Here is a 12,669-nt window from a genome sequence, read left to right as displayed (position 1 = left end):
ACACACACACACACACACACACACACACACACACACACACACACACAGTACTGTTTCCATCAATTCAGAGGACATTACATTGACTTAAATTAATTTGCAGGAGACATAACCTAACCTTAAACCATGTCTTCATCCTAAAATGTAATGATTTAACATTGACTTGGAGTCATTTGCAGGAGACTTTATCGAACCTGAAACTATGTCTTCACCCTAAAATTAATTTTCATTATGGGGACATTTATTCTGTCCCAGAAAAGAAGGCGGGTCCCCATAACTGACTGTGTAAACAGATGTGATTACTCACAAGAGAGAGAGAGAGAGTCCTCCCTCTCTCCCTCCCTCGTTTTCCTGTGAGAGACATGTGTGTGTGTAACCAACGCAGTGTGTGTATGTGTGTGTGTATGGATGGTTCAGCAGTTGAGTCTCCAGCTGCTGAGCGGAGTGGAGCGCGCAGCGCAGCGGACGCGTCAAACTCAACCCTCCGCTGGACTCACGTGTACTTCCAACTCCCATGTGAATGACAACCTTTTTTGACCGGAGACATGGAGGGCCCGCGCCGCACCGTATCTTTACGGGGACTTGTATCTATCCTTTGCCTCACTGCGCTGCTGGAGCCCGGGGTTGCCGGTGAGTTGCGTGTTTTTCCCTAAACTTTAACAAAACGCTACGAGCTCGCGACGCTCCACGCTAACGTCAGCCTCGCTCTATTTGAACCTGACTCGCACTGTACGTTGTAATGAGTCCGGTAAACGGTGCCGCGAGGAGCCAGGCGCAACAGGTGACTCACACCGCGGCTGAGACACCGCTCAGCTACGCTGTACTTTAACACGAGCTAGCTGTTAGCCTGCTGTGTTTCCAATATGAGTTAATGTCACCAGCTATAGTACTCTCCTCATGGTTCTAATACAAGTTATAATTCGGTACACGTGATCATTTATTGACCAGTAATTTAGACACTCTTTAAAAGCTGTTTCTATGAATAATATCACATTTTAATATTAAGTGCAAAATGACTTTCTTGTAAAGATATTCGTCCTGTCATTGGACACTGACTCTTGGGTTTCATATATTGTTCTCCAGTTGAACTTCCTACAAAAATGTCAATATGCACTGTGTGTTGTGCATTATTTTCATACACATGTCAAATATTTGGTATCTTTGAATTTTTTTGGGGGGAGTATTTCCACTCGTATAAGTAAGTAAGTGTGAGTTTGTGTTGAATGTAGTTCCTCAGCTCCTGCCATAGTGTTCAGAGGAGACACTGCAGGTGAATATGGTAAACATTTTGACTAATAGACATCACCATGGAACTTGTTGATAGCTTACATTATGACAATTCTTTTGATGACGTTTAAATATGCAAATGGTGCATTACGTTACCTAATATGTGCTTATTTGCATACATTTCCAGACCTGAAACCTGAACATTGGATAGCGTCAGGTCCAAAACTTGTTTCATTTTGTTGACATATTAGAGGTTTTTACAGAAGGAATGTTGGATATCTCTTTTTATCCCTCCATAAATCAAAATAAATAAAGTACTGTCAACAAACATAGAAAATCCATTTTCAACATGTTTTCAGTAACAGAATGTTGTATGAATCTGGCTCGCCGTCTGAGAAAAACATATTTAGAGAAAAAGGCCTTTAAAGATATGTTTTGTAAAATTGCATACATTTTGAAGACACTACAGGTGAAAGATATATATATATAACTAATGGATATCACTAGGAAATGTCCACAGTTGATTAGTTACATTGAGACAATATTTCTTTGTATTACAAGTTTGCTGAAAAAATAGCCCAACATCTCAAAGAGCATGAAAAAAGGGGACATTCTGTGCCTGGGGTGTCTCCTCTTTAGTCTCCTTGTAAGTGTGTGCAGACGGTCCCACTTTCCCTCCTCTCCACACTGTCATCTCATGTGTTAACAGTGGCTATTTAACAGACTTGGACACTTTCCACCTGTCCTACCAAACACCTCCCATTTCAGTCAGCCACAGAAACCTCCCCACGCTTTATTTATTCATTTGGTGACAGGTGGGTAGATTGAACACAGCATGAAAATGACAAATACAACTCTGCCTCGGTTGCTGTGAACACACACATCATCGTTCCCTCCTCCCCTCTCTCTCTCTTTCTCTGCTGTTTGTTCCTGCCCTCCTCCCCTCTCTCTCTCTTTCTCTGCTGTTTGTTCCTGCCCTCCTCCCATGGTGCATTGGGCCTATTTTCAACCTGGAAATCCCACATACCAGAAGAGACTGTGTGGTCCTGCTTGCATTGTATGCGTCACAAATAGACATCAACACACACACACACACACACACACACACACACAAAAAGACACGCAAACTTCCACCCACATGCCCCCCCATGCTGCCCACCACCACACATTAACACACTCCCTGTTATCGTGACTCCTCCGGAGCACCTCGGACCCCGCAGGAAGCCGCTCCCCCGGTTACCCCGAGCAGCTTGACATGTTGGTTATCCAAACACCAGGGCCGGACTCTGTTGTTTTTTTGGTGTGTTTTTTAATCTTTTCTTTTAGTGTTTGCTTTCGATTGATGTCGATAACCGTCCGCTCAGTTGGCCCGTGGCAGGAAGGTTCCTTCTTCCTTCCTTTCCAGGGAATCTCGGTGTCCGTGCAGAGGCCACCGCCTGCGTGTCTGTTTCCCCGATGGTACCGGCGGGACGCGAGCTATTCTGAAGCCGCAAATCAAAAAGCCGAGGCTGAGAGGGAAACGGGAGGCTGTGTGAGAGAACGGGGAAACGGATAAATAAGTTATGTTGAGACAGAGAGATCGTTTTGTGGGGGATTCTTTGATTTATATACATGTGCGTTATCGACGATGCAGAATAATTCAGCAGTTTGATAGAGAGAGCTCATCTCTGTGTGAGATAGTGTTCCAATAACGGTGAAATCCCATGATTCCCTAAACCTCAGGTTTCTCGCCAAAAACGACATTTTAAAAGATAACAGTCATCGTGATAACGTTACAATTTACCTTCGCCTATTGAATAAAGCTTGAACGCATCATAACGAAAGTCAATGCGACCTCCATTAAAGTCAGCTGTTAGCTCCGTTAGGACTGTGGAAAAACGACTACCGTCACGTTTTTCTAAACATTTTGGTGTTGATTTGGTACCAAAGTATCAGTTCCGTCCCGCAAAGCCCCGAGTCCCTCTGTGTTTACACGGATTAGATTGCTCCTCGGTGCGTGGAAGAGGTCACCCACTTCGACCTCACTGAAGTGCTGCCCTTGGATTTCTTTTACCATATTAGTCGACTTCCCCTCGCGCTCTCCCCTCTCGACTTGCTTCGCCGACTCCCAGGGTCAAAGAGAAGAAGGATGGATGGAGGCGGAGGGACAGGAGGGGAACTGGAGAGAGTCAAGGGGAGGGAGATTAAAAAAGGGGAGGAATGAGAGGACTACGTGCAAGTCGGAGGGAGTCGTGTTAAGAGGGAGTTGCGGAGGTGGGAGGATACATTTCAGGAGCGGAGGGAGAGAGCTGGGCCCCCTGCTGTGGCAGTTATTTAGCACCGCACAGCCTCTTGCCAGTTGTCTCTCCTGGTTTCAAATATTCTCCTGGTTTTTTAAATATTGCTAAATCCTTTTCCCAACCGAGCGTTTCCCACTTTAAACCACTGAAATACAGAAATCTGTCATTTGACAAATTGCAATCTGTTCCTACAAAACCTTAAGTGCTCATGCGTCCCTCATAGTCAGAAGTTTTCAGGACCTTGAAGTCACTCTGCCCTATAGTAGGCTGCGCCTGCCTGGTGTGCACATTTGTCCCTTTTTCCATTTGAGCAGTTCGGAGCGGTCCTTTCCTGTATGCGGGTGATAAACTGCTGTCAAGTTTCCTGTCTGTCCTGCCGTCCACTGTGAGCTCACATCCTCAGTGGATCCCAACCCGCTGAGGATGTGAGGAGAGGGGAGGGGATAGAGGGGCCTTCCAGCTGATGGGTCGAGGTGCTCGGTTTGCTTTTATATGACAGGGAGTTTTAACTAACGATGAGCGAAATTCTGCTTCACATAACCTCCAGAAAAATATGTTCGGATTGGAATTGTTTCAGTAGATAGATGTTGTTGTTTAGATTGCATTGGGTATGATGGTATTGTTAGGATGACGATGTTATCAGGAGGAAATATTTGTAGGAATAGTAAAAAAAAATGCAATGAAAACATGGTTATTCACTTTCTTGCCGTGAGTTAGATGAGAAGATTGAAACCATGTCTCATCTCTGTGCGAGTAAATATGAACCTGCATGTTTTGTCGTTTTTATAAGTTTTTAAGCTAAGCTAACCACTTCTTGGCTTCATATTTACCATACAGAGATATCATTCTTCTCATCTTACTTGCAGCACATTTCCCAACTCTTCCTTCCAAACGGTACAGGAATGGGTTCATTTTTACCTCTTCTCATATGAGAGTTCCAACATGTCCTCTAACCCGTAGGACCACACAGGTTGTTTGTTCCTCCTCTCTAGTACGACCATAGACTGTGTGTAAGAAGTGGACGTAGTCATCTTGACATCACCCGTTGGTTTGTGGACTGTCGTTTTGAAGCCTCGAGATCGCTGATTTCGCCTTAACCATCTTGGATTGCAGCTGTCGTCTTGTTGGTTTTTTTCGCAACCAATGAACAGAAGTTACCATATTTGGAATGCGGACGAGTGACGTAGAGACGCTGTGTACGACTATGGTAGCGGCAGCAACCTGTCAATCACAGTAAGCCCGCCCTAAAGCATACCCTGCTTTATGGTCTATTTGACTCTAAATGGACCATCATTTACTAAATGAACATCATGCTGTATTGAAGAAGACTTGAAACTAGAGATTGAGACCATAAACTCATGTTTACAATGTTTACTGAGGTAATAAATCAAGAGAGAAGTAGAGTCATTTTCTCATAGACTTCTATACAACCAGAGGAGTCGCCCCCTGATGGTCAGTAGAGAGAATGCAAGTTTTAAGACACTTAAATATTGACTTCACTCTGCAGAATCGGAGGTTGCCGCCTGAATTAGCGCCCCCCTACCAGTAGGAGGAGATCAACACAACGTATATCTGAACGCAATGGCTGCAGTTTTAAACATGTGGTTAACTTTGTGAAATGGTCGCAGTTTGGTTAGGTTCAGGCAACAAAACTTCTTGGTTAGGAAAGCTCGTCGTCAAGGTTCAAATAAGTATGTTTGTTATGTGACTTAAGTTAACAATGTAAATAACCTACATTACGTATGTGATGTAAGTTAACGACTGAAATACACGGGGGACGTGTATTTCTTTTACCTGCTACACAGACTTCGTTTTGCTAAGTGATAGTACCTTTGACCTCGCCACGCGGACTTTGACGCTTTTTATACTACCTGACTTCGTCCTTTACTCCCGTCATAATAACTGGGGCCACTAGAGGCAGCCACCTAACAACACACATAAAAATAGGTCGAAATAATATATTTTAACAGTATAATTTATATATATTAAAAAAAAAGACACATGATGTTTAGAGTTACGGTTAGGTGCTTTTTTGTTATTTTGTTCATCCAGAAATGTATACTGTGAATGATATGCTGTTTGTATCTCTTTCTTTTATCATATTGCTATCAGAAAAATAGCTCCAAAATATGTACCCGACACAATTTTTGCCACATGTATAATTTGATGTTTTCATTTTAGGAAACAGCATTATTGTTCTTTACTGGAGCATCTTTGTCTTAATTTTAACACTTTTCTTCACTTTCTCTGGTGCCAAAAAGTGAAACACAGGTAATTATTCATGTTATTCAGTGGTCTGACAGTCAGACGGAAGCAGGTCGCAGTAGCACCATTTCCCTCCTGCAGTAACAGGAACACAAAGAAATCTCACATAACAATTACAGCCCCTTCAGGAGCCATCAAGAGCATGGTTAATGACAGTCCACGCTTTCCTGTGACACACTGAGGTCACCGTTGTTTTCATACTATAATTCCTACACATGGAGTAGCAGCAGGGAAAAAGTGCAGCCGTAATAAAAAAGAGAAAGTCAAAGCGCTTTTGCAGCTGGAACAATGACCCACATACCACCACAGACCTTCATGCGCAGTAACACTTTAACTCTCCGCACCAGCATAATCTGGTGGGATTTCAAAGTTAAGGACGTAAAAGCTGCGGCCTCTAACTATCAAAGATCAACAGCGCTGTTATTTCCTTTTGTCTTGGTTTACCATTAGTACCAAAGAAAAAAAATGAATGTCTCTTCTTCTCAGTCATAAGAGTGTCAAATTGAAACATTTTACACATTTACTGCAATCGGCTTTTTATATACATCCCTGAATATGCTGTCCGCCATCGATTCATGTACAAATATTTGCTGTGTGTTGAAAATCTGGAGACGATATGAAAAAATAAATGAATATTACTTTTTTTATTAAATGTCATGAAGTGTCCTAAAACATGTACCATAGAAGCAGTGACATGCTAATCGCTGGCATTTCTAAGGTGCCAAAATGATTCAAGAATCTAGCAAGTCACTACGAGATCTGGCTCGCCCTAAAACCACTATTTATCACTAAACTGTTTCCAGTCATTTTGCTAAGCTAGGTTACACACACATCCCGGCTCCAGATCTGTATTTAAAGGTTCTCTATATGGAGTTCAGAGGACATCTATTGCCTTCACATGGCTGTCACATGCCGTCGGCTGAGCCGGCTGCTAGAATCTAACAGTGCAAACAGCGACAACAGTGCTGGCAGAGCTAACAGTGGTTACCTGAGGGGGAACCGGAGGACTTATCAGCTGTAACCGCTGTATTAGCGCGGGCAGAGTGGCGGCCATTAGCCAGCCAGTCAACGTATCCTACGTATCAAAATAAACTTCTGTCTTCACAGGAAACTCAGTTAGGTTTAGGCAACAAAATGAATCAGTTAGGTTTAGGAATAGATTGTCGTTTGGGTTAGAACAGGGGTCGGCAACCTTTACTATCCAAAGAGCCATTGAGCGTCCACACTATGCCGGAGTTTTCAAAGCACCGAATACGGATACGTTTGAAAACTCTGCAAACTTATACTCGGAAAACACGACAAAGCAACGGGGTTGCTTTGTCGTGTGGACGGCGTAAATGCATACATTTGGAAACGATCACGTGTCCACTACTTGATTGGTTCTTAGCAGTCACGACTGTCCTTCCCTGATTCGTCACGCCCCTATCACGTGACCCTTACCCGGAAGGGAAACTATAAAGGAACAAAACAATGATTGCTCTCCAGTAGGACAGACTTCAGACACCAGCAGAGCTACGAATGAGAACAGACAACAACGAAACTGAGGGAACTAGTGAGAGATGTGTGTTGACCACATTTATGGACCCATAATCTAGTAGACCTTTATGTGTAAGTGTTCATTTTGAAGTAAATTTGATGTGAGAGAGAGAGAGAGAGAGAGACCCGCAGCGCTGTAACTGAGTCTGAAAAATAAAACTTTCCACGAACTGTCTGTTTGAGTTTATAGAGGACTATTTTAGAGGAAGATCTTAAGTATCAAACACGACCTTTCATTATTAAAGACTACTTTATTACTCTGTCGTATTTTTTTAACTAAGCAACCAATCTACTTCCTGTTTACACCGGCACCCACCTGCATGCCCAGTGTACGTTAATAGTCATGTGATATTTCAGCCGTTTTAGTCTGGACAGAGATCATCTTGAAAACGATGCTGAAACGCCGTGTGGACGGGGATCGTTTTTTGTTTGTTAAAACGAAAACGTATTAGTGTGGATGTAGCCTGTAGGCTCCGGAGCCGCGGGTTGCCGACCCCTGGGTTAGAATAACCACGGAAGGGCCGTCACAGAAGTACTCAATTTACGTGCCAAAAACATTAACTTTTCGTTTCTCATCTCATTCTTGTTCAGTTTCTAAAAATGTTAAACTTTAAAATACTTTAAATCACTTTAACAGACACGTGTTCCCACAGAAGGTAAATACAGTAAAGGGCAGGAGAGAGTGAAAACCAAGCAACAAATCCTTTACCAGGAAAAACGACCAACAATCAAAAAGCTAAATGCGCTCTTAACGTGCAATCAGCATTGCACAACAATATAATAAAGATTAATCGACACCATAAAAGACTTGACTTGACTGAGCTCACTGGCTGCACGGTGCAACTCTACCCCCGTTCCTCACTCACGTTTTATTCCTTCTCTCTGGCACTTTGCTGCACTAAATCACCAGCTTTTTATTTGTCTCTGAGGTTGTGCGTGGGTGTCAGCGCCCTGCTATTTCACGCTTCTCGGCCATGTCACCAAACTAGACTCTTACCGTGTGACGGAATGCGTCTTGAAAGTATATTGTGTGTTTGTGTGCTTAATGCACACAAACACACATCCGCCCACGTAGACGTACAACCGTAGCAGTGAAAGCCTCAAAGGAGAGCACATAGAGTTTGACGACACGTGGGAGGCCAACGAGAACTCATGCGAGTCAGACCACTGGTCGGGTTTCACAGCTCGGGCTCTGCAGACATCGCTGCCGTGTCAAATGATTTAGCGATAGCACGGGCTGCTGCGCGTGCAGTTGTTTTGACTACGTTTTGGGTTTCAGACGTGTGGGGGCTGCCGTTGCTGTTGTTTGCAAGAAAGGGGGGATGTACTGTATGTGCAGACTGGAGTTTGATCCTTTACTTAATGTAAGAGGTGGACGTAGTCACCGTGACGTTACCCAGTGGGTTTGTGGAAGGCTGATCTGCTAAATAGATATTTTATAAGGAGCAGAGCTCAAGTGTAAGGAGTGTTAGCGATGTGATGGATAACAGAATTTTTTTGGATGCTCATGAATGAATTTTTCCAAATCACAGAGCGTTGCAATTAGCTAGTTCATTTATTTTAGAAAAATCGGAACCAGAAAGCCAACATTTTTTCAGAAAGACTGAAGAAGAAAAAAATCTCTACAAATCATTGTATCGAGTTAAAGCAGCTAGGGGAACAGCTGCAAACTTGGGCGTCAACAGGAGCTCGCTACTGTTTATTTCAACCAGAAGAGTAGGAAAGGCTGATGTACATGGTGCAGAGCTGGAAGGAATTAGGTGTTCTGCTTGGTGAAGCTGGACCAGAGTTTTTAAAACTCAGCTGAAGGAGATCCTTCTGCACCACAACACCTGTGTACTATACACAGCTTTCAACCCACCCTGTAAGGCTACATCCATACTACTCCGTTTGTATTTGGAAGCAGATTTGTCAAATAGAAACGATCTCCGTCCACACGGGCATTTCAGCATCATTTTCGAATTGATCTGCATCCACACGGCAACCTTCGAAGACGGACAGCACGTGACCATTAACGTACACTGGGCATGCGCGTGACGGTGTAAACAGGAAGTAGATTGGTTGCTTAGTTAAAAAAAATACGACAGAGTAATAAAGTAGTCTTTAATAATGAAAGGTTGTATTTGATACTTAAGATCTTCCTCTAAAATAGTCCTCTATAAACTCAAACAGACAGTTCGTGGAAAGTTTTAGAAGTTTTACTTTTCAGACTCAGTTACAGCGCAGCGGGTCTCTCTCTCTCTCACATCAAATTTACTTTAAAATCAACACTTACACGTAAATGTTTACGAGATTAATGTCCATAAATTAATCTAAAAACAATGAGGCATTAACTAGAGAGGAGGGATAAATACGAGCATGAAAATGCAATGACATTCTACCACACAGAAATGTGGGGGCAGAACACACTCGTTTCCTCGGTGTTGTCTATTCTCACTCGTAGCTCTGAATAGCATTTACCGCTAACTGTGGCTTCTGACGTCCGCTCCATTGGGCTGATGACGCCGCTGGTCACGCCACTCGCTAATCGCTCCAATAACAGCTGCTTCCTCCACAGAAATGCAGACTTTTACTACACAACAGCTGCTAGTACAGACAACAAAGCAAGCAACGCTTGAAATTAGTTATCCATGTTGAAATGAATCACTGGTAGCCCAGTTTGTTTTCTTCCGGGTACGGGTCACGTGATAGTGAGTGTGACGAATCAGGGAACGTCAGGAGTGTGACGTCATGGCTGCTAAGAACCAATCCAGTAGCGAACACGGGTGTGGGCGTTATTTTTTCTAAACGCATCAGTTTCCGACCGTCCACACTGAAACGCAACCCCGGAGTTTTCAAACACCTCCAACCTCGGGGGTGTTTTCAAACTCCTCCGTTTAGGGTGCTCCAAAACTCCGGCGTAGTGTGGCCGCTCAGTGTAAACGTAGCAAAACATATGTTTCCAAACGTAAGCAGAGTAATGTGGACAGGGCCTTAGTCAGCCTTACTTGAACTCAAAAGCCACCCGGAGAAATCTTATTTTCTGCATGTTTAAGCTCTGAAACCTCCAGTCTGACCTGGGTTTCTAACAGCCTGGCCTACCTAGGCTATCGGTCAGGGGGCTTGCAGCCAGAGCGGGCAGGTCTGAACAGGTCACGGACACAAAGGCGGCTGTAGGAAAACGATAGGGGTGAGATTGTGCTGCAAGTCCAGGCGGCTACCACATGCAATGCCTTCCAACCAGCCCAGGGTGACAGTATCACACAATGTGACTGTATCTCAAGGGAAATGATGCAATACAAATGCAGATTTTTAGCCTGTCAAACATGAAAAGAGCATCCAGTAAATGAAAAACGGGGTTGCCATAAGTTTATGATTAGCCAGTTTAGTCATTTTGTTTCGTAGACCTTGTGAATCATTTGTTACACGGAATCAACTTCGCAGGTTTATCCACTCGTCGCTTACTTCCTGAATCTAAAGCATACACGACAGATCAGAAAACACTCTTTGATGCATGAATGAATAAGATTTATTGCGTCTTTCAGGAAATCCTTGTGCACAGTGTTTTTTTAAAAGATTCTGTGAGATTTTGGGGTTTATGTATCCGAAGTGGTTTTGATGTAAGAAAGTGCTGTAGCTTGGCACAGGCTGCCTATTAATTCAGTTAATGCAGTCAGGATGCACCAATACATTTCTACAAATGTATTTATTTCTTACATTTTGTTTGAAGTCAGGAAAGCGATGTTTAAGTCAAGCCTGATGTTGCTCTACACAAACGAATTATCTCAGTCCATCGGTATTGGCGCAAAGCCCAGGTATCGGTATCGGGACTGACAAAGTCGGATCAGTGCATCCAGACCAGGCGGCAACCTCCGGTTCTGCTGAGTGAAGCCAATGTGTAAATGTCTTAAAACTTGCATTCTCTCTACTGACCAGCAGGGGGCGACTCCTCTGGTTGCAAAAAGAAGTCAGATTGTATAGAAGTCTATGAGAGAATGACTCTACTTCTCTCTTGATTTATTACCTCAGTAAACATTGTAAACATGAGTTTATGGTCTCAATCTCTAGTTTCAAGTCTTCTTCAATACAGCATGATGTTCATTTAGTAAATGATGGTCCATTTAGAGTCAAACAGACCATAGAGCAGAGTATGCTTTAGGGCGGGGCTACTGTGATTGACAGGTTGCTGCCGCTACCAGAGACGTATACACTATCTAAGTCACTTGTCCGCATTCCAAATATAATAACTTCTGTTTATCGTTTGCAAAAAAATCCAACATGGCGAAATCGCCAAACTCGAGGCTTCAAAAAGACTGTCCACAAACCAATGGGTGACGTCACAATGACTACGTCCACTATACAGTCTATGATCCAGAACATCAATAAATATGTTTCCATCGCTAATTGTTGCATAATTTATTCATTAACCTCAACTGTTTTTTCTGCTTCAAGTCAGAACAAGAATATTGCACTGAAGAAGTGGTATTAAAATTGCTGTATTTTCAGTTTGAGAGCAGCACTTGCCTGAAGCATGAAGCTAACCTGATGAATACTTTCTGTTTGTGTGTGTGTGTGTTCTGCAGGTATGCCCTCTTTCTTCCCGATGAGTCAGCTTTGTAAGTTCTGTGATGTGGAGCCTTCCTCCTGCAGCGGTACAGGCACCTGCATGTCCAACTGCTCCATCACATCCATCTGCATAGACAGCAACGAGGTCTGTGTCTCCATCTGGTAGGTACCCGAGAGCAGACTGCCAAACCCCTCATCCCTGAGATGGGACTTAACCAGATCAATCTTAATGGATGCAGTTTGAACAATCGCCTCTCTGCTCTGCCCGTCTCGCAGGAGGAAGAACGGGACCGACTTTTCCGTCGAAACCCTGTGCCACGACCCGTCCCAGCCGCTCTACGGTGTAATGCTGGACGACTACAACAGCTCCGTCTGCGTGATGAAGGAGAAGAACATGACGAACGGGATGGCACACATCTGCTCCTGTACGGACGAGGACGAGTGTAACAGCCAACTCTTATTCACCCCCGGTGAGTGCACAATGAAGCGAACTCCCTCTACTGAAGTTAAAGCTGCACTTATCAGTGTATTTATTTCAACCGTGGATTAAAACAACTATATCTAATGTGAACTAAGGCCACTTTTAATGATGAAATCATGGAGAATTATCTCTGCAGTTGCCCTCTGCATTTAGCATTAGCATTATTATTTTAGCATCTTTCAGTCAAACAGACTGAAACTGTTTTGGCTTCACTTCTGGGTAAGTATATAGTATAATATATATATATATATATATATATAGAAGCCTCGAGTTTGGCATTTTTTGGATTTTTTTTTACCGTATTTGGACAAGAGGTTGAAGCTTGGGAAGAGCAAGGCC

The 12,669-nt window shown here is 43.4% G+C and overlaps 1 protein-coding gene across 1 annotated transcript in view; it reads left to right on the top strand.

Moving 5' to 3' along the window:
• The first annotated feature begins 393 nt into the window (after window positions 1–393).
• Window positions 394–12,669, top strand: part of LOC116395085 (TGF-beta receptor type-2-like) — a 36,987-nt gene continuing 24,711 nt past the window's right edge. The window contains exons 1-3 of the mRNA XM_031868629.1: window positions 394–627; window positions 11,867–12,011; window positions 12,126–12,319. Coding sequence (XP_031724489.1) covers window positions 543–627; window positions 11,867–12,011; window positions 12,126–12,319 — 424 coding nt within the window. The 5' untranslated portion in view covers window positions 394–542. The remainder of the gene's footprint in view (window positions 628–11,866; window positions 12,012–12,125; window positions 12,320–12,669) is intronic.

This window comes from Anarrhichthys ocellatus, unplaced genomic scaffold, assembly GCF_004355925.1.
Source record: "Anarrhichthys ocellatus isolate YVR2014 unplaced genomic scaffold, GSC_Weel_1.0 scaffold43, whole genome shotgun sequence".
NCBI lineage: Eukaryota > Metazoa > Chordata > Actinopteri > Perciformes > Anarhichadidae > Anarrhichthys > Anarrhichthys ocellatus.
This window is presented reverse-complemented; position numbering and strand designations above follow the sequence as displayed.